The 24,874-nt window shown below is 33.5% G+C and overlaps 2 protein-coding genes across 3 annotated transcripts; one reads left to right on the top strand and one right to left on the bottom strand.

Moving 5' to 3' along the window:
• Window positions 1–11,297: 11,297 nt before the first annotated feature.
• LOC100776936 (receptor-like protein kinase HSL1) lies at window positions 11,298–15,171 on the top strand. Its single transcript, XM_003541674.4, has 2 exons — window positions 11,298–14,070; window positions 14,394–15,171. The coding sequence occupies exons 1-2, from the start codon at window positions 11,460–11,462 to the stop codon at window positions 14,783–14,785; spliced, it is 3,003 nt and encodes a 1,000-aa protein (XP_003541722.1). The 5' UTR covers window positions 11,298–11,459; the 3' UTR covers window positions 14,786–15,171.
• Window positions 15,172–18,426: 3,255 nt separating this feature from the next.
• On the bottom strand, window positions 18,427–21,012 carry LOC100793069 (tRNA (adenine(58)-N(1))-methyltransferase catalytic subunit TRMT61A). Of its 2 annotated transcripts, XM_041008323.1 has the most exons (5): window positions 20,866–20,983; window positions 20,684–20,742; window positions 19,913–20,408; window positions 19,080–19,324; window positions 18,427–18,926 (listed from the first exon to the last, which is right to left on the bottom strand). In XM_041008323.1, exons 3-5 carry the CDS (start codon window positions 20,359–20,361, stop codon window positions 18,691–18,693), a joined length of 930 nt encoding a protein of 309 aa, XP_040864257.1. In that variant the 5' UTR covers window positions 20,362–20,408; window positions 20,684–20,742; window positions 20,866–20,983; the 3' UTR covers window positions 18,427–18,690. The 2 variants fall into 2 exon arrangements, with proteins under 2 accessions (XP_040864257.1, XP_003543023.1); XM_003542975.5 differs by lacking the exon at window positions 20,684–20,742 and having other exon boundaries at window positions 20,866–21,012.
• Window positions 21,013–24,874: the final 3,862 nt, after the last annotated feature.

The raw sequence follows: 24,874 nt of genomic DNA, 5'->3' as shown, positions 1-24,874 counted from the left end.
TAAATCTCGGGAAAAAATGATATATTTGGGGGGCTATTTTCTTTTTTTCTCAGAACACTTTTTTTTTTGTGTGTGTGTGCTGTAAGTTGATGAAAATTGGACAACGGAATTGAAGGATCATCATGATTACAACCCTTAATTAATTACTACTCTAAAATTATGTCCTTAGTCTTTTTTGTCCATAAAATTATGTCTTCAAGATTATGAGACTCCTGACCCCAAGTGGACCCTTATTAATTATTGGACTAATTGAATCAATAACAGCAGTAGCCAGTAAACACTTATTTGAAGCACAGGGACTAGCTAGCATGTAAATCACTCTGATAAAGATGTAATCAATCACTTTATAAGCCACGTCTCAACTTGATTGTTTTTAATCATGAAGAGAGAGAGAGAGAGGCGTAGATAAAGTGATGATGGTTGCATGGACTGTAAAAAGCTAGCCACTCTTTTACGCCACATAGATAACATAAATAGCTAGGCTCTTCAGCGCAAACAAGTATGTTTTGATAGAGCAATAGCCTATCAAAATCATGAAGGAGAAATCTTTTCCTCTCCCTAATTATTGACACCCTGAACTTTTTGTTAAATCGGCTCAGCTTTCTGTTTCTAGTACTAATTGATTTGTTTCCCACCTTTTCCCTCAATTTGAGGATTGGTGGCCAAACAAATCCACATTGATAATGCATCCATGATGATAATGTTACATTACATGGTGTGCACTCCACAACACATAACATGATCTCAGTGAAAGTGAGTATTGCTTATGATGATATCAACCTCTAGCTTCTCTTTTCTACAGCAGAAAAAATAATTTTCTTTTTGTCTTTCTATATATTGAGATGTATTTTTCAGTGAAAGCAATATTTACTAACAAAATGTAGTGACGAAAAGCTAAAGTTCACATGCTGTGTTTTTACACCTTTTAAGTCTAGTCAATAATAGTGGTATTGCCACTCAGTTTCTGTATGAAGGGTCTACAAGCACTACATTATATAATCCCAAGAACTTGTCCAAACGTGGGGACCCTACTATACTAATCTTGGGCGTATTGTCAAATGGAAATGACATGAAGGAATCAATCCCATAATAACACTTTGAAGGCCTTCCATTTGTCTGAGTTCCTCTACCTATTACTTTCTCTACATTTCTTTTTTTGTATTTTTCTTTTATACTCAAATAAGGAGGACCTTAAACCTTCGGTTCCAGCATTAGATGAAAAGTTCCAACAAAACATGGTTTTGTACTCTAGTGCTCCGTATAGTCCAATTGCCATGCCATACCTCTACCACCCAATTCCACTTTACCTCATTCTTCCAAGCACATGTGACTGGATCGATGGATACGATAGATAGTTGCAAAATGCAAGAAATTAACAAGACACATACATGCCTTGGGTATCCGTCCATCAATCACTTGTCGTCCATCTTGGGATGTTGTCTCTTATTGAATCTTCTAAGTTCCCATGATTAAATTATGAGCATTGATAAAATGGTATCCAAAATAGTGGTGAATTGGGATATCTAGAAAAAAGAGAAAGATAAAGTAAAAAGATATATAAAGAGTGATACGATAAAAAGAAAATTAAACACATTATTTAGTTTATATGTATGTGTATCAAATTGCCAATTTTGTTCTTATACGTATAGACAACAGAGAACCAAATCGAAAACATCAAACGTATCAAGACCCATTAATATTATCTTTTTCGTATAGAGACTAAATTAATAATTAATAATCTATTACACATGTAAGGACTAAATTATATGTTTAAATATAAAAAAAATAAGAGAAAAGAAGAAAATAGAATAAAAACAAAATGGAAGAGAAGAGTAAGTGTAGACTAAATATTTCCTTAAAATTATATCTCTAACTAAGTGCCTTTTAATGCCAGGTGACACTCCAAAGTCCATCGGCCTATTTGGGGTAAAAGGAAAAACTATAGGCCTGCCCATTTTATCGTTTACTGGGTGTCCCTATATGGCTATGTTTAGGCCAACGCTATGCATATTTAATGATTAAAATTTTTATTTAATTTAAGACTTCGCATTTCTTGAATGGTAATTTGGATCTATATTCTATCATGCATACTCTGACTTTACAAGTGCCAAGTGGATCTATATTCTATCATGCATTTTAACTTAATTAGTTGAGATCCTAATTATATTATGACTGTCACTTCTACTATTTCCCCCCACACATTCACTTTATTGAGGAGATAGTATATATCTAGCACATATAGATACCCAACTCGGGCAAACGGGTGAACCAGGTAGCCCCAACCCGATATATCTAAGTCACAAAGCACAATCAGTCATATCTTATCCTATATATGCCAATGCTATTATCATTGGAGTGGATGAAGAGGAATTTCTTTCGGTTCATTTCCCATTATCCCTAAACAGCTAAACAATACCACGTGATAGAAGATTAGAAGCAATGCACAACATACATAATATTGCAATCAAACAATACATTATTTGGACCCTAGAATTTGATACTAGGTAGGCAGTTCCCGTTATGAAACAAATCATGACCCTGACCTATCTATCTCTTTGACATCAAAATGGCATCCACATCATCACCAGTTTAGAGAGCCCTTGATACCTCTATGATTGTTTTAAATGAAAAATATCTTTGGTTTAACATGGAAATATATGTGTGTGTGTGTGCGGGGCGTAAATTTGTGCATTAAGTTAGATGCCTAATTAAATCACTAATAATATATACTCCTTCCCTTCCCCCACCTCTCAGTCAATTCAAAAGGCTTTCAAACGTGTAGCAAATTCCAATCTAGCTATACCAATTGAAATTGTTTGCTTTATTTTACACTAGTCAAAAAGATTCCTAATTGATTGATGCTTGATATGTGAAGGAATCATGAATCATGACAAAGAAACAAAACTAAAGTAATTAAGGGTTGGTGTGAGTTCAACTTTGATGGCATAGTGGTAGTTTATAGAATATGCAAGCTTTTCCTCCCATGAACCATGATTTATTTTTTAAAACAACATAGCAAGAGTACATGCTTGGAATATATACAGCTAATCTACTAATTTTCAACTTGCTCCTCTCAAAAAGAATGTGCTTTAAACTTGTGTTATGTTAAACAATTCAGATCAAAGGAATAAACATCTACAGGGATCTTCCCCAAATCTCCTTTAATTCACTAATCATGCACAGTAGTAGGAAACAAGAGATTTCGTACCAAAAGAAGAGAAAGCTACACCAAAATGGGGAAAAAGAATTCCCCATAGTGGCTGCAAACTTAGACAGAGAAAAGTGGGGGAAATGGTGGCATGGGGGGGTAATGCTAGTAGACTTAAAATATAAGACGACAATAATGAATGTGGTCTGGAACAGGCTCAAATGGGTTGGAAGTTGGATCCACCATTACCTTAATTTACTTACTATACTAGCCTTTTTGTGTCTTTGTCTAGCTTAATAGTTAATATAATGGATCAGGGCTATAACCTTGCCTCAAAGTTTGTAAAAGCTTTCTTTTTAGGCCCCACAGATTTTCTCCTGGGGCTCCACCGTATATATAGCTCTTGATCTTTTTATAGTGATGCTGGCTGCTATGTACTCTTCTAAAAGGTAGTATTGCTTTAAAATATCTTATGATTGTTTTTCTAATAGAAGATAGTAGCAAGAGTGTGTGACATCTTGGAATCAGGAAAATGTTTAGTTGGGTTTCTGTTTGTTGGACGGTTGTTGGACCACTATATTCTTTTGCATCCGACAAAGAAAACAAGATGAAAAACCTGTTGCTATCTTTTCTATTTTATATATTTGTAAATTTAATATATAAAGCAGATTTTAAGTCGTCATGGACGACAAGAAGGTGCTTTAGATAGTCCACATAGCCTGGACCACGAGCTAGAATGGAAAAAAAAAAAATTTAGACTATTATTGTGTATTTTGTTGATAAAGGAGTGAATATATTAAGGCTTTTTCTTTTGCAACTCTTTTGGGCAAAATACATGCAGCTTTTTTTTTTTGGTTTTTGTTTAATTTCGTGTAGTGAAATCTTGCATCATCTGTTACAAACACCTTCACCTTTTCTCTGTTTCTTTTTCCTTTGGAGATTTTGGAATGTGAACTGTATTTTCATCATTTTATCATGATAACTGTGTGTATATGAATGGGAATTATGAATTGGACATTTTTTATACTTATAATTAAAGTTTAGGGCCTGTGTGTGTGGGTGAGTGGATGTCGTAAGTTCATCTATAATTGAACTACCATTATAATTTTAAAAGTTATTATAAAAATTATACAACTAAAAATATTATTATACAAAAAGTATTCTTTTAATGAGTTTGACACAGAGGTTGTCAATTGTTTCGTGGAGATTGAATCTTTGTGGTTGATTTAATTAGTAGGGTTGTGATAACTTGTTCTCTGAAAGCCACTACACCGTTGTTGTTGTAGTAATAAAAACTCTGACTTAATGATCTGCTTTATAATTATTGTTATAATTTTTTATTGATAAATATTAGTTGTGAGTATTATTAATTTTTGTTAACAAAAGATTCAAATTCATGATTTTTTTTCTTTTTTTTCTTCATTATTAAATCAATCATATATCTCTATTATCATTGTCCTCATTATTATCATCATCCTTGTATTAATTTGATCGATTTTAAATGGAATTGAAGGACAATAATCTCCGAATTGAGATCGGTGAGATGCTAATCATAGGTTCCAAGAACTACTTCTTGTTTGACATGCTGATAATGGCGTTGAAAAAGAAGTTTCAAACATTTACTAATTTGAACCATAGACAATGTGTGAGTGTGGGTGGGGGGTGGCATATGCTGCAAATTAACATGTTGGCCGGCTCAAGGTTCATCCTGATCTCATCCTCTCCATGTTCACTAAAATCGCTCACAGCATCTCTAATATGAGTTTTAATCTTCAAAATTGTTTTATGTCATCTAAGAAAAAAAATCATTTTTTAACACTAACAAAACAAATTACTTTAAACATATATAATCAGCTAAATTTAATGTAACAAATAATTTAAATTAATAAAATGAAAATATTATACCTAAAAAACTTGTGACATATAAGTTGATGTTCCTGCTTAATGGAACATAAGGAGTAAATATAGTTATTAGACATATTCCACACACGCAATATAAATAGAGGAGAGCACAAGTATATTTAAAGGAAGTAGATAATTTACTTCATTTTTGTACTCTCCTAGTTTCAGGCTGAGCCATGTACATCCATAATCTTAAACCAACATATCACTATATGTTAGGCCCATTTTTTTAATGTCTCTTGGGAAGCTTGGCCTATGAACGATCACACTAGTTATTATTTAGATATTTGACAGTTTAGAATATAAGATCCAGAATAAGAAGAGATCTCCCAAAAATTGAATGACTATACAGCAGCTCAATCCCTTTCGGACCTGAAAAAAATACAAGTCACTTTTTGAATGCCTTAGTTACAAGGCATTGTCATGTTTCCATCTGAAATTTTTTCGTGACCAAAACATTTTAGTTGACTTAAGGAATAAAGTTTGTGAGCCTCTCAAGGCTTCATTGAAAAACCAAAACTATTACGATAATTTCTAAAAAGAAATTATATTTCAAGTGGTCAAATTAATAATGTTAACATTAAACTGTAACTTAATAATTACGTTAGTAATTCATTAACTTGTCAAGTTATTAAAAAAACGAACAAGACCAACAAGAGAATCATGTAATTTTTTTGATAAATTATATTTGTAAATCTCGTTAACTGGCTTAATTTCATCAATCATTTTCGGCATATGAGGATTATAGTTAATATATTCTTAAAGTGGAGTTTATACAAAAAGGAAAAATAATAACCTTTCCTTATAACTTAAATTTTGATGAATTAAAAAGTGTAAAAAGAAAATTCCTACACTGTGTAAGGGAAACGCTTTTAAGCAAGCCGTATAAAGTGTACAAAAGCACTTGAACTGTTATAATTTATTCTACCTCCCCCGTATACAAAATCATAGCCTATGCTTACTTTTCTACGTTCTACCAAACCAAAAAGCAACTAGTTAGGCTGTGTAGTGTATAAGGTAAACGCATTTTTTTATAATAAAAGGTAAACGCTTTTATGTTTGAATATCACAAGCATGCTGTATAAAGTGTAAAAAGAGACCTATACAATTCAGTCATAATTTATTCTTCTCCCCCGTATACAAAATCATGGCCTCTATATATGCTTGTTTTACGTTCTTGTGTTGTTTCTACCAAACCAAAACGAGAAAAGGGAATGAAGAGTTTCACTCCTAAGTGCCAACAGAAAGGTTCGGGTGGGGCAAGCAGTATGAGATGTAATAATAATACACAATCATGGGAAGACAAACATGGTAACGTTAGACTGTCCAGTCTTGTTCTTGACAAATACCCTTGCCATAAATAATTTTCAAAAACAAACCCAATATATATTTGTTGATCTTAATTATATTTGAAGATTATAATTAATTTACTAGTTGGCTGCAGCTAGCTATCTAGCATGATCAGTGGTGGCCGCGGGTGATATGCATTGACATTTGATATATATATATATATATATATATATTCAAAAACAGTCTTTACCTAATTATTCCTGTTCATGTTAACAAAAGATATAAAAGAAAATAACAAATGCTAAGCAGGTACAACGACTTACGAGTTAACAAGATAAAAGTTCAAAAAAAAAAACTTGGTAAAACATATCAAATATTAATTCTGAACCTGTGTGTACTTATTCGCAGAACTATAAGAAAATTACTAATCACTACTCTTCCCTTTCTACATTCTTCCAAACTAAAGTCATAGATGCTACTCGGTCTTGCACACGAAAATAGTATTGATAAGAATGGCCAAATTTTCTAATTTAATAATTTTGGATTAGAAGAATGGTAGTGTTACATTATACTTTAATTAGTATTAAGTAAAATCTATCTAGATTTTGTTAAATTATAAATTATATTCCCCATTGAATATTATTTATACTTATCCTACATATATGTTAACTATAGAAGTTTTTTTTAGGTGAACTATAGAAGTGTAAGATAATATTAACTATTATATTTAACACCCCTATATCAATTGGATTGGCCGATTCTTAATGAATTCTAAGATTGTCCGAATTTGAAAATTATTTGAACTATCAATCTAGTCGATTCTACCTCTAAAGTAATATAGATGTCATTACCTTAAAAATCAGATCGAATTAGCCAATTTGACCGAAATAGTCTAATTAGTGGTTTGTTAATTCTTAAAACAATAGTAGCATTTTAATGAATAAAGAATCGGTCAAAACGTTTCAAAACTGGCAAAAATCGATGTCAAAAAATTAGTTTGAACCTATATTTTTAAATTAATCTAAAATAATTTTAAGACAAACAAAAAATAAATATTAATTTAAAGATTTCAGTTAAATATAAGTTATTTTTTCCATTTTATAAAATATATAATTTAAAGGTTATAGTAATTTTTTATATCTTAGTTTTTCCTAAATTTATATTTTTTATCATTTAAAATTTTATATAGTTTTAAAAATATAAATTTAATTACTGCCAGTTTAACTAAAATTTAACCGTGTGAACTCGGAATTTCGCACACACACAAATTATTATTTCAACTTTAAAATTTTAAAATTCGCTATTTAAAACTTAACATATACTACTTATACTCTTCATTTTAAAAGAATTAAAAATCACTAAGAACTACTCCTATAAACACCGCGCATACAACCTCATTAATAAATCCCAAGAGATCTTGAGAATTAAAGATCAAGATACCGTGTGTGATATGCGGGATACTGAAATTTATTGCTGAGTTCAATGACTTAAAATTTCTTATAAATAAATGAACATGGCTCATTCATGGTGAATCATTATTTTATAGTGACAATTAAGCTAATTCTATAATCAAGATGGTCTGCTTTCTCGAAACAAAATGAGGCAAACACAAGACCTTAATTTGAACACCAAGTTTCCAAGCATTGCTACTATACTCCCCAACACAAGACCTTAATTTGAACGCCATGGTTTCAAGCATTGCTACGTAGTCGTTGGTTTTTTAAATATTCGTCTCAGAGGAATAGGATAAACTTAACTTGGCGTTAATAACAAGAGTCTTGATAACTTGTGTCAAAGTTGAGATTTCAATAAATAGTAATACTACATAGTAATTTTTTTATTTATTAGAAAGCACGGTGAAATTACATTGAGAATCACAAGATGGCGAGTTCATAACAACTCGTTAATTTTTAAAATATTTGTCTCATAGGATTAGGATAATCTTTTTTTTTAAATGATCACAAAAAAATTAGAATTTATAGGACCTTATGCAAGCTACTAAAATTCAGGCCGATTATAATAAGTTTTATTCTAATAAAAGATTAAAAAAATAAAGGTTAAATTATTTTCACTTAATTTATTTAATTAATAAATTCAGTTTGATTGCTTTATTTTTAAAATTTTTAATTATGTCCTTTTATTTTTTAAAAATTCAGCGATGTCTCTAATTTTTAAATGGGTTTAATTTGATTTTTTTATAAGCTCTGAACATTTTAAAAATTACACCAAATTTGACTTTAAATGCTATCAAATTAAAATCATTTTAAAAAAATAGAAACTTAATTAAATTTAAAAAAAAAAATTAAAAATTTTAAAAATAAAAAACTTAACTGAACCTAAGAAATAAATTTAAAAAATATTTTAATAAAAAAAGTCTCATTAATATTAAAAATAATTTTAGAAAACATATAAATTTATGAAAAAATTGATACTATTAATTAAATTAATTCTGTTAATCTTTATGAATGAGTAGTTAATAGGATTTTTTTAGGAAGTTAAAAAAATTGAATTACTATATAATTAAAATTAATAGCTTTTGTAATAAATATATAAAAAGTTACGTACATTAAAGATGGCTTCAGTAAATCAAAATGAAGGAGTTAACACAAGAAAATGACGGTTTTCCCGACATTTGACTGAGATTGACAAAATAGCAGTTTCATTGAAACTTGAAAAGTGTCTATTTGCATGACGCTTTGCTTTGCGTTTCCTCTGAATCTGAGAACCGTCAGAAAGCTACAGTGACTCCGTGAACCTCATCCATCCAGTGTTGCCGTACAGCCGCCACAAAATGAACCATTTCTTCTCGTTTCTCGTTCCCCTTCAAACACCACCGTCACACTGCTATTGGCTCCTTCTCCATTCTTCAATGCCTTTTTTGAGTTGTTTGACACTTGCAAGTTTTGTCATGTACTAACATTTATCACCCTTTTATTATTATTAATAATTAATGGTCCTTCGTCGTTTGTGAAATCAATATCACCGTCCGAATATTATTTTTGGTCATTATTGTACTAATTAGAAACTTCCGAAACGATAACAACAACTTATATTTATTATATATATATCAAGTTGAAGAAATGCTCTATAATTTATAAGTTTGGCCCCCCTACTTGATTCATTCAAATCTGCTTGATAAACAAATCCCTATCCATTAAATCATATCCATTTGATTTTGATGTCCTATTAGCCGAATACAAACAATTTTAAGCAATATGAAGTACTACTACTTTATTTCAAATTATTCGTGTCTAAAACGGCATTTTCCACGACATTTATAAAAGGAACTCAATAACTACTTCGTACCAAGGGTTGTTTGCGATAACATAGACATCAATGCAAAGCCTTTCATTTTTTAGATAAATACCAGCCAGTATTCCACGATGTAGAGTCACAAACACAATCATATATTCCCAAAAATGTAGCTTGTTGAAACCATTAGACAACTTGAATGCAATTTATGATGTCATTAAAACATTACTCGATTTTTATTTTATATAAACTCCTTTCATAAATAATATGCAATAGGATACAACAATATTCATTGTTGTTTGTTTTGCTCACGCAATTCTTAGTCTACTAAACAATAAACATCATGATATGTTGGTTGTAACTGGCACGGGTAATGTATCTTTTTCCTCACCGGTTCAGACTCCAAATTCACGTTGATTGTCACAAACATTCCAGTGTTCCACTAACATTTGCTTTTTCCTTTATGTAGTCACAACAGTTATTATTTCGCACCACTTTATGAAAGTAAACGGTTGTTGTTTGTTACTACTATATTTTCTTTTCTTTATCTTGTAGCCAAATAGTCACGTGTCATTATTTCCGGATAGTTTAATAGGAGTTTACATATTGAAAAACACTACCTACTATTCTCTCTTTTTGTAGCATAATACTTGCTATGTGTTAGTGATTTTCTCCCTCTGACTAGACACTAATAATCAATATAGATTACTTGAGAGATCATTTTGCTACGTACCAATGAACTTGCACATGGTGTATCTACCGCTAACTACTAATTAACTCGTTATGATGTATATATCAAGCTTGGGTAGATCTGAAAACTCACATCTTGGGAGTTTCAACCTTGATCTTGATGGTAATATATATTTTTGAGTACATGTGAGGAATGCCTCTTACACAATAATTAAATTAATACTAAGATTTCTCTTCAAGATCAAATCTAGTAATTCATGTGGCCTAGACTTAACAAAACAAATGCTCCACAAATTTTTATCAAGTCAAAGCATTTTTTTAAGACAACTTCCCAATATAGTGATATAAATATACAGATTCTAGTTTTCTTTTTTTGGGATAGAATTTGTAGAATTAATAGGCGCGCAAATAATTAAAAGCATGTCATTTAAATGCTGCTCATTTTTTAAATTCTTAAAACTATAGTTGTTAATAAAAAAACAAAATAAATTGAAATTTATTTTATCATCATTTTAATAATTTGTTTTTAAATTGATAATTATAGTTCCATATTTTATTTTGTAAATACATCTTTCCAACACAAAGTTTTTATTTTTGTTTTTTAAAATACACTTAGAATATACTAAGACAAAAAATAGTTTTTTACGTTGCCATCTAATTACTAATAAATACATAAATAAGATTTTTTTTATTTTTATAATAATTAAATTTTATATAATTCTTCTAAATTTATAAGTTAAAATATTTTTTATATATTACTATTCGAATGGAATAAAATTACTTAGAGTAACAAAACTCTTTCTGAGTGTATAAGGGTAAAATAATTTGAAGTTGTAGATACAATAATTAAAAAAATATCTTTCTAATCCTTAATACATTAAACATGCTTGTTTTTTTTGGAGAGCATATTATACATTATTACATTATGCTGAATAAAAGAAGGTATTACTAGAGTTTATCTAATTTTAGTTATCTTTCCTTTTCTGTATAAAAAAAAAAAGATTGATGAGAAGTGATTAGAAGGCAGTGATTTGTGGTGAAGCATCAAATCTGAGGAGTCTTTATAGAGACACAGAGCCAAAAACCTCTCTTGCCAGTTGCGAGCTCAGTAGAAAGCAAAGCTCACTGCAGTGCGACGAGACCAAGGCTGTTTTTTCTGTTCCTAAACACAGAAACAATGCTGCAACTGCTTCCTGTCTTCCTTCTTCTCCTCCTGGAACAAGCGTCTTTGATTTCTGGGCTGAACCAAGATGGTTTGTATCTGTACGAGTGGAAGCAATCTCTTGACGACCCGGACTCCTCCCTCTCCTCCTGGAACAACCGCGACGCCACCCCTTGCAACTGGGCCGGCGTCACCTGCGGCCCAAGCAACACCACCGTCACCGCACTTGACCTCTCCAACTTCAACCTTTCCGGCCCATTCTCCGCCTCCCTCCTCTGCCGCCTCCCCAACCTCACCTCCATCATCCTCTTCAACAACTCCATCAACCAAACCCTCCCTCTCCAAATTTCTCTCTGCACCCCCCTCCTACACCTCGACCTCTCCCAAAACCTCCTCACCGGCTTCCTCCCCCACACCCTCCCCCTCCTCCCTAACCTCCTCCACCTCGACCTCACCGGCAACAACTTTTCCGGCCCCATCCCTCCCTCCTTCGCCACCTTCCCCAACCTCCAAACACTCTCCCTCGTTTACAACCTCCTCGACGACGTCGTTTCACCTTCTCTCTTCAACATCACGACCCTCAAAACGCTCAACCTCTCCTTCAACCCTTTTCTCCCTTCACCCATCCCTCACTCCCTCGGCAACCTCACTAACTTAGAAACGCTCTGGCTCAGCGGCTGCAACCTCGTGGGCCCCATCCCGGAATCCCTCGGGAACCTCGTCAACCTTCGCGTCTTGGACTTCTCCTTCAACAACCTCTACGGTCCCATCCCTAGTTCGCTCACTCGCCTCACCGCTCTCACGCAGATTGAGTTCTACAACAACTCTCTCTCCGCTGAGTTTCCCAAGGGAATGTCCAACCTCACTTCGCTGAGGCTCATTGATGTTTCCATGAACCATTTGAGTGGGACCATTCCTGATGAATTGTGCCGTTTGCCTCTCGAGAGTCTTAACCTCTACGAGAACCGCTTCACCGGCGAGTTGCCGCCGAGTATTGCAGATTCACCCAACCTCTATGAACTCAGATTGTTCGGGAACAAGCTCGCCGGGAAGTTGCCGGAGAATTTGGGGAAGAATGCTCCGTTGAAGTGGCTTGATGTTTCTACAAACCGGTTCTCCGGCGGGATTCCGGAGAGTCTCTGCGAGCATGGTGAGTTGGAGGAGTTGTTGATGCTTGAGAATGAGTTCTCCGGGGAGATTCCGGCGAGTTTGGGCGGCTGTCGGAGGTTGTCGCGTGTGAGGTTGGGTACGAACCGGTTGTCCGGCGAGGTTCCGGCGGGTATGTGGGGTCTTCCGCATGTGTATTTGCTTGAACTGGGGAATAACTCGTTTAGTGGTCCAATCGCCAGGACCATTGCTGGGGCGAGGAATTTGTCGTTGTTGATTTTGTCCAAGAACAATTTCTCCGGTGTCATTCCCGACGAGATTGGGTGGTTGGAGAATCTTCAAGAGTTTTCTGGTGCTGATAACAACTTCAATGGGTCGTTGCCTGGGAGTATTGTGAATCTTGGGCAGCTTGGGACTCTTGATCTTCACAACAATGAGCTCTCTGGGGAGCTTCCCAAGGGGATTCAATCGTGGAAGAAACTCAATGACTTGAATTTGGCTAATAATGAAATTGGTGGGAAGATTCCTGATGAAATTGGTATTTTGTCAGTGTTAAATTTTCTTGATCTTTCCAACAATGAAATTTCTGGGAATGTTCCTCTTGGGTTGCAGAATTTGAAGCTCAATCTGCTCAACTTGTCTTATAATAGGCTTTCTGGAAGGCTTCCTCCACTGCTGGCTAAGGATATGTACAGGGCTAGTTTTATGGGTAATCCTGGCTTGTGTGGCGATTTCAAAGGCTTGTGTGATGGCAAAGGGGATGATGATAATAGTAAGGGTTTTGTGTGGATTCTGCGAGCTATTTTTATAGTTGCCTCTTTGGTGTTTGTTGTTGGTGTGGTATGGTTCTACTTCAGGTATAGGAATTTCAAGAATGCTGGGAGATCTGTTGATAAATCGAAGTGGACGTTGATGTCGTTTCATAAACTGGGTTTTAGCGAAGATGAGATCTTGAATTGCCTCGACGAAGATAATGTGATAGGAAGCGGGTCGTCCGGGAAGGTTTACAAGGTTGTGCTTACCAGCGGGGAATCTGTTGCCGTGAAGAAGATATGGGGCGGGGTCAAAAAGGAAATAGATAGCGGAGATGTTGAGAAGGGTCATCAGTTTCGTCAAGACAGTTCTTTTGATGCAGAGGTTGAAACTTTGGGCAAAATTAGGCACAAGAACATTGTCAAGTTGTGGTGTTGCTGCACCACTAGGGACAGCAAGCTATTGGTTTATGAGTATATGCCGAATGGTAGTCTGGGGGATTTGCTGCATAGCAATAAAGGAGGGTTGTTGGATTGGCCAACTAGGTACAAGATAGCTGTTGATGCTGCAGAAGGCCTCTCTTATTTGCATCATGACTGTGTTCCTTCAATTGTTCATAGAGATGTGAAATCTAACAACATCTTGTTGGATGGGGACTTCGGTGCAAGAGTGGCAGATTTTGGAGTAGCTAAGGTAGTCGATGCCACCGGGAAAGGAACTAAATCCATGTCCGTCATAGCTGGGTCTTGTGGGTACATTGCACCAGGTTAGCAGAAATTTTGAATTGTTCATTTCCAGTTTTTCTTCTTGTTCGATTTTATTAAAGTTTAGTTTGAGAAAGCTTTATGTGTTAAGCACTTAAGCTTGGTGTCTAAGTAGTATATAGAAGATCTGTGCAGGATAATCCTTTTGTGCCCATAGAAGTAATGCCAGTAAATTATACCAATGTTAACTGATAAATTAAGCTTAGTATCAAAATGGTTTCTTTTGCTTGGCATTACTAGCTGCTATTCAATGTTTTGTTTTGCGATAATTATCAGCTTCCACGTCTCTTTGGAGCCAAACTGACATGATTCTTTCTTTCTGCAGAATATGCATACACGCTTAGAGTGAATGAGAAGAGTGACATATATAGTTTTGGTGTTGTCATACTTGAGTTGGTTACTGGAAGGAGGCCCATAGACCCTGAATTTGGGGAAAAAGATTTGGTTATGTGGGCGTGCAACACCTTGGATCAGAAAGGTGTTGACCATGTGATCGACTCGAGGCTTGATTCTTGTTTCAAAGAAGAAATTTGCAAGGTCCTCAACATTGGTCTCATGTGCACTAGTCCTCTTCCAATCAACCGGCCTGCAATGAGAAGAGTGGTGAAGATGTTGCAAGAGGTGGGCACAGAGAACCAAACGAAACCTGCCAAGAAAGATGGAAAGTTGTCCCCTTATTACTATGACGATGGTTCGGATCATGGAAGTGTTGCTTAGCTCAAGTTCTTGCAAGGGGAAAAGTTCCAAGCTTTTCTTTAACTCAACGGAGCCAAATTCCCCCTCGTGTTTTTTCACTCGTGGTTTGCTTTACAAAAGTTGGTTAAAGAAAAGGGGGAGAGAATTGTTTTTGGGGTTGAAAATAGAGTGAAGTTCAAGTTTTTTGCCCTCTAAAGTTGGTCGACATGAAGGCGCGTCCCTACTAAATTTAAATTGGTGTCTGCATTAAATACCACTTGTGTATTCGGAAATGATATATTATTCTCACTGCTAAAATAGATGTGACCCGTCTCTGGCATGGGTCACGGGTGAATGTTAGAGTTGTAAAATCAGTAGTGGCTTCTAAATTTCAAATAGAAAATGATCCCTATAGTAATTTCAGTTAACTTCAATCACGAGATAGAAAAATGATATCAACAGATTGGGGGAATCTATATCTAAATCATGCTTAAATCTGCTAGTAATTTTCTGAATGTTCCAGTTTAAATGCTTTGACTATGGTCCGCATAAAAATTTACTTCTCACAGTGCTCAATCTCAGGTATGTGCTGGGTACAGCTATAGGAGTTGAGTTAATGAGGTGGTTAGGCAGGCCTTGTCCTTCGTGGACCCTCTTGTTTAATTGCAGGTTCCATCTATTTGTGTTGCCTACTAGTCTGGTCTACCCTTACTTCTGTCTGTGATAAATGATGATGGGGTATCATATCACCGTATAAGGGTATCCATTTGTATAATGATCAGTCAGTGGCAGTGCATTATAGTAATGGTCTTTTAGCTGAATATAGCATATTGGAATCTTGCCAAATCTTGGCTAATTCTTATTCTGGCTTCTGCTTATTTTTTGACAACCATTCCATTGTGTAGAGAAAAGGTAATTCAAATTATTGTAAGATTGTCCTTTTGAACTACTACACTTGAAGTTGAATTTGTCTGTAAAATCTAAAAAAGTAGTTGCACTAACCAACAGTGGGATACGACACCGTATTACTGGTTTTTTTGCACATGTCCGATTATGCATTTTGTTGAGGTGTTTCACAAGTGTATCAAATCGTTCTAAGTAGTAATTTTCGGAAGTCTGAGTATCGTTTTTACAGGAATTTTATTGTACTTTATTGAATATTCTTCAATTTATAAGTAAAAGTAACTAGTAAAATCAGGAATAGGCACAAGAATAAATTGTTACGGCTAGTTCAAATAATTTAGGAAGACAATTGATGAAAATGCCAAGACCGAACAAACCTAATTGGTTTAGGATGCATGAATTTATGATGTTAATTACTAATGCAGTTGAATTAATTCTACCCATATCTATTAATTTTACTTGTCCGTGATGCCTCACGATGACAAGCCTATTTTAATTATCTATTTTTCAAATGCCTTTGTGAAGATTCAATAATTAAAATGCATTAAAGTTAAATTCTAGATGTTGCTAAATGCATGGACATTGAGTCATCATTCTATGACTAGCAACGGCAGCCCGACAATTCTTTTCTTAATTTGTTCTTTTAGGTGTTACCCTTTTCCAAGCGTATAATCCCTAAAATTGATGCATGCATTACTTCTTAAACCCTTAGTAGGAAATACCCTCGAGCGAATAAAACCCAAAAGAAATTTAAGACATAAATGCAAGATAAAAAGAAAATAATTAGAACATAAAACTTGGAATGAATCCTCTTTGCATTGATAACTCTTGAAGTACACCATATATCGTTGGCTTTTTAGGCCTGTTAGGCCCTGGCTAGGGGATTAGCCGCTCATGGCCATTGATGGACTTTACGACTGGGGTGAAAGAAAGAATAGATAAAAAAACAAAGAATATAGAGAAAAAGGGAAGAGCTCAGGCTTGGAGAATGCTGAGAGAAGTGTTTTGAGGCGAAGTGTCCGTTCTCCCTTGGCTTGGATCTCTATTTATAGGCGTAGAAATGGGTTTTGGGCCTTCAAAGGCGCGCTTAACGCGTGCTGCAGGCTTAGCGTGTGTTTCTGTTGGATTGCGCGCTTGGCGTGTGCCTCGTGCTTAGCGCGCGTAACGAATCCTGCATCTTCGTGCTTAACGCCTCGCTTAGCGCTTGTGCTGCCTTGCACGCTTAGCGTGTGACGCGTATTAAGCGCGTGTGTTGGGTTGGACCTGTTCTAGGTTTTCTTCTTTTTCTTTAATTTTTGCTGCCTTTTTACTTGTTGTACCTCCAGTTTTGATATCTGTGGCAAAAAATTCAAACTTAATTAATTTCTAACTTTTAATTACTAATAACTACTAAATAATTAATTTCAAATCAAAATTTGACTAATTTTCTATTATTAATTCACAATTATTTAGCAGTTATCACATTTCAATTGTATGCAGGTGTTTTACTACTCTATGCTTCACGATTCACACCAGTTTTTATGGCTCATTTAGTTCAATGGCTCCTCAAACGTGCCATTGCTTTGTGTTGTAGTATAAGTTATGAATGAGTGCTAAGCGTGTGTAATTTAATTTTACCAATTCAAGTATACAACGATTAAATTATTTAACATCGTCGTTGCAAATGATTTTACTCCTCTAAACTGGGGTGTAAAAAATGCAAAATTATAACCTTAGTGATGATAAAATACATGGATATACGCACTCAATCTATTTTATTGGTTTTTAAAATACATGTTTGCTTCTCTGTTTGGATTTTAGAACGTCCATGCAAATGTTTTCTCACAAAGTCGTCAGAAGAATCAGCATCTATACAAGCATGGCCTAAATATAAGTTACTCTAAAGTGCATATTTTATTTTAGAAGAATAACTTTTTATTGCAAACAATATGCACATATTGCATTTAAGATTAATTAAAATGTTTGTAAGCATATAATTATATAGTCAATTTTTTCTTAAACAAAATCACTTTAAACACGTAGAACCAATGCAGATGTTATCAGTAGTAGCTTCTGTTATAACGTAAGATTGTGTTCGGTTTAAATGAAACGGGAGGATGTCACAATTTTATTTCCATTGTGTTTGGTTTTAGGGAAACGATAGGAAGATTTTTTTTTTTACTTTGTTTAATTAAAAAATTTAGAGGGGAATTAAAACTTCTCTATTTTGTATCTCTTCCGATATTGAAAAAAAAAATGAAGACAAAATATTTATAATTTTTAAATTGTGCTAACTTAATTACCCTGAAATCTTATTTTAATTCCCATCCCTTCCAATAATATTAATAAAGGCAAAATAACATTATAATTTTTCTCCTTTCCTTGCATACCAAATAAGAGATTTCAACTCTTCTTCCCTTCTCTTGAACTGAAAAATGAGTTTTTCTTGTCTTTTTTCCTTTCCACACCTCCCTTCCATTAAAATCCCTCTTTTTTTTTTTCTCTCCTTTAATCAAATACACTATTACCTCCGATCCTATATGTAAACAAAAGGAATTAAAAGTTTTTTTCTACCAAAAATATTTACTAAATAGATATATAATGCCCTTTAACTGTGAATATCACAACATTCTGGCCTCTATTCCTAATTCTTCAAATTCAAATTTTCGATGGAAAGTGTTATCTTCAAAGCGAATTTCAAAGTGTTCAGTTTTTGCTTTCAGCATAATGTATAAAATTATAGAAGGCAATGTTCAAACATGAAATTCTCAACGTAATGGGAGACAGAAAATCAATCTCAATAATGATGACAGAGATCTCTAACCACTTTGTTGAACCAATGCAACTAAGTTAAGAAGCTTGATCCCTCTAAATATTTGTAAATAAAATGAAGAAGCACAAAATATTTATCGATGATTACTAATCTGCAAAAAAGAGGCGGGCTTTGCTTCATGGACCAAGGTATGAATCATAGGCATGCTGTATTGTAACAAACAAAAATAACCTATGGCATGAGGTTCAAACCGAAAGGAGATTCACAAATGTGATGGACATGATAGCACTCTTCATGAGAGTGATTTAACTCTTGCAAATGTCAAATAGCCTGTGTGACCTCGAGCTTCACCACAAGGTCTAGCCATGACAGAAGAAATAGATGGACTGCTGCTGCTTAGTACATAGCTTCCATCAGAGCATTGTCTCCTCTTGCTAGGAAGAGAACCATTGCCATCCCCACATAAGCTTTGCATTTTCTCTTCCCGAACTTCATATGTGCGTAAGAGTACCTCAAATGTCCTTATATCTTTTTACATAGGCAAACATTGACAAGGGAATTCTGTCAGTCTTTATGCAAGTTGCATATATATTACATTAAAGAGAAAGAAATAGCACACATTAGGAAAATCAGAAAATATAGAGGGGGGCAGAAAGAAGAAAAAGTAAAACACAGAACTACCTGTGAAGCAGGTTCGGAGTGTTTCACATGTTCGCTGTACTTGTTCGATACAAGGAGAGAAAGAGCACAGTGTGCCATCATGTCTTAATACTTTTGCAGCAGAAGGGATGACAAGCCAAGGTTGAGGTAGATCCAGAAATACAGAGTCAGCCATGCCAGTAAAGGTATCAGGAAATCCTTCACCCTGAATGTCCCTAACTTGCACAGTGACTAAGCTGCTTAGACCTGTCCTCTCAAAATCAGCCCTACAAAGAAGAAAAAAAAGTAATTATACGACAGGAATGATTTAACATTCTACATAACTTTCTAAAAAGAGAGTAATGTACAGGGCAAAATTATAAACTGGTTTCTACATCCATTTTTTCCCGACATCCTAGAAAGCTAAATCCTGTTGAGAGGAATCCTAACATGATCTAAGAACATAGCAGAGAACTAGTATATCAAGTAATACAGAACAGAAGCAAGCATTTTGAATTATGTAGTATCTGATCACCGAATATCTTGCACACAATTTGATAAGAATAATAAAAACAAGAGGCAAAGATAATAAAACAATACTTTAAATTTCATCCTCTTTCATGCTATCAATATCATCTAATTATACGTTAGGACATCATTTAAAGGGTTTGGCTTCCCAGAAATAAGTTGTGATAGCCAAATTTCTTTCAATGAATTGACAATACATGATTGGTTGATAGTGGAAATCCATAAAAGCAAACCAGAAGACGCAGGTGAAAGCTACATACAAATATACTAAACATCATATTATTATGTCAAATATGATTTGCCAATTTCTATAGGGAAAATCACAATATTTCTTCCTTATTCGTTACCTAGCTGATGCAGCCCTTTGTTCATGGAAATCAAACGTATAGACGTGTCCTGAAGGAGCAACTGCCCTTGCAAGCGAAGTAGTCAACGATCCACTTCCAGTTCCAGATTCAAGAACCACGCAACCAGGAACAATCTCCAAGTACATGATAACAAAGCTAATATCTGCAATGTACAGAATCTGAGTCCTGTGGTTCAATACCAGAGTCCACAATTCTGGTGTGGGAGCTAACAAGTACACAAAGCCACCCTTACTGCTGACTACTTTAGACCCAAACGGCTTTCCTATCCATTCCGAATGTTTAAAAACACCAAAACGATTTTGCAGGACTGATCCCTCAGACACTGTTACAGCCTTCATAATGTCATGCCTTTCATAAACAATAACCAAATCCCCATTATTAATTGGTCGATTAAATGATAACTTTTTTGCAGGATGAAGGGCCAACATCTTTAGAAGTCCTCAAGTCTTTCAGCTCAGACAAAAGGAACAATTATCTGATAACCAAAAAAGAGAGAAACCAATGACATATATATATGATGTTCAAAGGGAGCATCGCATTCAAATCAAAATTAATTGAAGACAACATTAACTACAAACTTCTGCATTCTATTTAGTCCCAAAACTCATACAGAAAACTTGAGCACAAAACTGATTAAGGTAAAAGAGAAAGATGAAAACTTGCACTACCCTGATTCCCTGAATAAACGAGGTTAGCAACAATGAATTAAGAATTTTTCTTTATTTTATATTTTTATGAATTATTAATAACCTGTTACACCGTTGCCGTTATAATGATAGTGCGAAGTGTGTTTCTAGCACAAAATCTCTCTTTTTCGAAACAGAACATTGACATCCAAAAAATTAGTGTAGAAGAAGAACCAAATGAGTCACAAAAATTGGAGCACATTCAGCAACAAGAAAAGAGAGAATGAATGGAAGCTGAAAACGAACCAGGTCTTTGAGTTGAACAGGCTTGTTTTTTTTTTTTTTAATCTTCGTTCGTCAAATTGAAAACTCTTGCGTATCCGATCAGAGTTTCGAAGCTATCTCTGTGTTACTTGGGCCAATGACGGCACGGTGCTAAACGAAGGGATTTTAACCTAAGAAATGAATTTTCAAAATTAATAAAAGGGTTATTTTCGTCCCTTTGTAGTTCAAAGATCAAAATTTAAATTTTAGTCTTCCAAATTTAAAAAATCAATAAATCTATTCATTTATTAACCTACACTAAAAATTCTTTTAATGAAAGAGTTGAGACAATCTTATGAACGCTTTACATATTTATGAATAAAAATAACTATTTATTTAAAATATAATTTAAGCTTTAACTATATTCTTTTTTAACTGTTACAAACATAATATTATAATAATCACTTAAAAAATAGAAAAACATAATAATAATAAACTAGTTGAGTCTCATATTTTAGATAATCGTTAAAAAGGAAAATAAATAAAAATTAAATTATATTTTGAGTAAATAATCATTTTTATCTTTGAATATATAGAACGGTGACAAATTCGCTCATGTATCATGCAGACTCTTTCATTAAGAGTAACAGACGTAAGTTAACATATGAATGAATTTATTTTATTTTTTTTTACTTTTAAAGACTAAAATTTGAATTTTTATCTTTTGAAAATAAATTTATTAGCACTTTACATAATTAAATATGAAAATAACTATTTACTCTTAATAAAAAAGTGTTAAACAAAATATGTTGCTAGCTGCTAACAAGGGTTCTAGTTAAATTGGTTAAGTAAGGTGAGTAAGTGAGAATTATAAATTCTTTCATATTGTGTTGGATTTTTATGAATAAAAAAATTATATTACTAAAAATTTTGATTTATTGATTAGGATTGGATTAGGTACAACCAAAACTATGGAAGGAACTGGTTTGTCACCCAAGAATTCAATCAACTGTCAAGTACTTTTAAATTATAAATTGATAAAAAAAACTTTTAAGATTAATACGTTTTAGATTTTAGAGCTTAACGGTTCTTCAAATTTTCTATTTTCTTTCTTTTTAGTCATTTTATTTAGTGTTACCAAATGTCTTTAAATTGGTCATGTTTATTATGCATTTTTTATTATATTCTGGATACAGAAATTAGTGATACACATAAAGTAAATAACTATAAAATGATGTTTTTCCTGTAATAAATAAATAATTAATTATTTAAAAGATAAGTTTACCTTTCGTTAATATAAAATTAAATATTTATTGAGTAGAGATAAAAATTAGAAAAAAAAAATTGTTTTTTATTACAACCCGATAAATTGAACAAAACTAACCAGATCTTAATTGGATTAGTTTGATTCTAATTGTCTTAAAAAATTTAAATCTTACCCAAACTAATCCATTCAAATATAACTTGTTACTACCCATTAAAACCTAACAAGTATTCAGGGTATTTTAAATTTAACCGAAACATAAACATAAAAGTATTTCAAACAAAATATTTAAACCCATGAAATATTTTTTTGTGAGTGTTTTAATTTTTTAACATAGATGAAAAAATGTCATGTCCAGAGAGAAAGAACTACACCCCTCGAATCACCCTTGTCCATTAAAGCCGCTAGATGAAGATGGAACCAACCATCCTAAAGTTTGCTTCCATGATAAATTACCAAATTCACAACATCTTTTACCACAGAAAGGATTATGTTGGGAGTAATTTGCTCAAGATAGAAGTCAAGGATGGAGATAGGCAATAGCCTTGATGTTATACTGATGACAATATGTTACATGAGTTATATCTATCATGAAAGGGCATTTATGATAATGATGCTTTTGGGGGTTTCCTACTATGTGAGATCGATGGAAGGCTATTCGAAGACCACTTGAGGGCATTGATATAGTCAATGTGGGTTCTTACATGGTTAAATTTGACTTGGCTAAAGAGGGAGACAAGTTAAGTCATAGGTAGGGACCTGGAATTTTTTTCCTTTCCACTATCTTGTAGTTAGAAAAAGGGTCCCAAATTTGGTTTTGCCAAATGTAACAATTGATAGAATCTTGATTCAAATAAATTTTCCTAGTCCTAGTATATTGAGTATTATGATTCAAGGGACCTCTTGTCACTAGTGTTAGTTATGGGTCGGCCATTTAGGTTTGATGTAAAAATTATTGACACGTCAAGGGGCTAAGTTTGCAGGAGTATGTGGGGAGATTGTCCTAGACCAATTCATGGAGGGAAGAGTTTGGTTCAATGTTTAATACAAAGGTTTACATTTCTTATGCTAGCATCGTAGTTATTATCATACTAATAAGAGTTGTGTAAAGCTTGAAGTTAATAACCGATATAAAAAAAGTTGTTTTTATGCTAGTTTAATGTTTGATGTAAAAAAAGTCTTACATTCCACACTAGTGGGATCTTCATTGGTCACGTAACCAACGTAAAATCCTCATTCTAACCAATCACACTTTCTATATGCCCTTATATATATACTTGTATTTTAATTTTAGTTGAAGTACTTTATCAAGCTGCATCATGATATATTTTAACACTCATGAGTACTTTACCAATGACACCTTTTCTTCGTAAAAAAAAAAAAAAGAGAAAGAAAACTCTAGAATACACTTTTCTAATAAGTACTTGTTCGCAAAATGTTATCCTTATTCACAAGTATTCCGGCCTCTATTCCTCATGTTTCCACATGATCGTTAAAATATGGTCTAGGACTCAAGGGAATATGATAATATCTACAGTTGGGGTGTGAACACTGGTGGCTTATCAAAGAAACTGGATACATGAAGCTGAAGGCAAGCCCTTTTTACACCACGATTGAGTAGTTTTATGTTAATTATATCACAGTAATAAGATACAAGCATGAATGAGAGTTTCCTTTCCTTCAGAATTGGGCAGGATGTGTTGCACACTAGAGATTCATCCTTAAGCTTTGATTATACATCTGACTATATCATGAACTTACAATTGAAGATGTTGGATTTTTGGTTTTTCAAAATAGACCTTGATGTGATGACAGCTACTAGAGCAATACTAGCACTTTACTTCTCTCTCTCTTTCTTTCTTTCTATAAGCACACTCATCAACATATCCTTCCACCAAATCCAGCAATCAGATCCTTGGTTGTCTGATATATTACAAATTAAAATAATAAGGTGAAGAAGCATCATAAAAGATTTATTATATCTCATGGCATTAATTGGTGGGCCTTCTCAGAGCTAGGAGCCAAGCCCAGCATGATCATGATCATGAAGAGAGCAAGCTAGGACCCAAATACTATTTTCTCATGCATTTTTGTGGTTTCCATTAGTAGCCTGTAGCCTTATAGCTATGTTTATGGCGGGAAATTACTTGATTTTAGCCATTCCAGATTCCAGCGCAGTTCTCTGCTCACTTCCATCAATTCAATTGATAGTAAACAGAGATGCTTCCTTCTCTTATTATTTATTGTTATTCTATTATCAGTTTCAATTATGCATTTTAAATAAGGCTCTCCTTTTGTTGTTATTGTTATTATGATTATGTTCAATTATTATTACTATTGAATTTGAAAGAGACACTTGTTGAGATATTCTTCATTGCGTATATAGTATTTAAGTTTTTTACTAGTAATTTTTTAGTTTATAAATCTCTCAATTAAACATCACAGAATAAAAATTAATATCTGATTCTAGCTAGTATATTTTTTTACAATAAAATATAATCCTTATTCTTGAAACATAAGAATCTTTATCATTGGACATCAGTTTTTACATTTTTTGAAAACTTTCAAAATTAGTTACTTTTAGTTGGCAGTGGATTTATAAATTTTTCTTAGTGACAATAAATCATTTTTAATATTTTTATGAAAGTAAAATATTATAAGATACTACAAAATATATAATATGATAAAAAAATATAAAATACTTAAACTTCTATAAATAACATTTGTCATCTAGGCATTTCATACTTTGAAAATGTTCTATCAATACCAATTTAGTGTGTGAAATGT

This window comes from Glycine max, chromosome 13 (genome assembly GCF_000004515.6).
Source record: "Glycine max cultivar Williams 82 chromosome 13, Glycine_max_v4.0, whole genome shotgun sequence".
Lineage (NCBI taxonomy): Eukaryota > Viridiplantae > Streptophyta > Magnoliopsida > Fabales > Fabaceae > Glycine > Glycine max.
The sequence above is the reverse complement of the archived record's forward strand: the minus strand, read 5'-3'. Positions and strand labels throughout refer to the sequence as shown.

Coding starts and splice junctions, on each gene's coding strand:
- LOC100793069 (XM_003542975.5), bottom strand. CDS start 20,361: ATGTTGGCCCTTCATCCTGCAAAAAAGTTATCATTTAATCGACCAATT. Junction 19,325..19,912: donor CAAAGGGCTGCATCAGCTAG/GTAACGAATAAG, acceptor TCTTCTTTGTAG/GGCTGATTTTGAGAGGACAG. Junction 18,927..19,079: donor ACTCCGAACCTGCTTCACAG/GTAGTTCTGTGT, acceptor CTATGTAAAAAG/ATATAAGGACATTTGAGGTA.
- LOC100776936 (XM_003541674.4), top strand. CDS start 11,460: ATGCTGCAACTGCTTCCTGTCTTCCTTCTTCTCCTCCTGGAACAAGCG. Junction 14,071..14,393: donor TTGTGGGTACATTGCACCAG/GTTAGCAGAAAT, acceptor TTCTTTCTGCAG/AATATGCATACACGCTTAGA.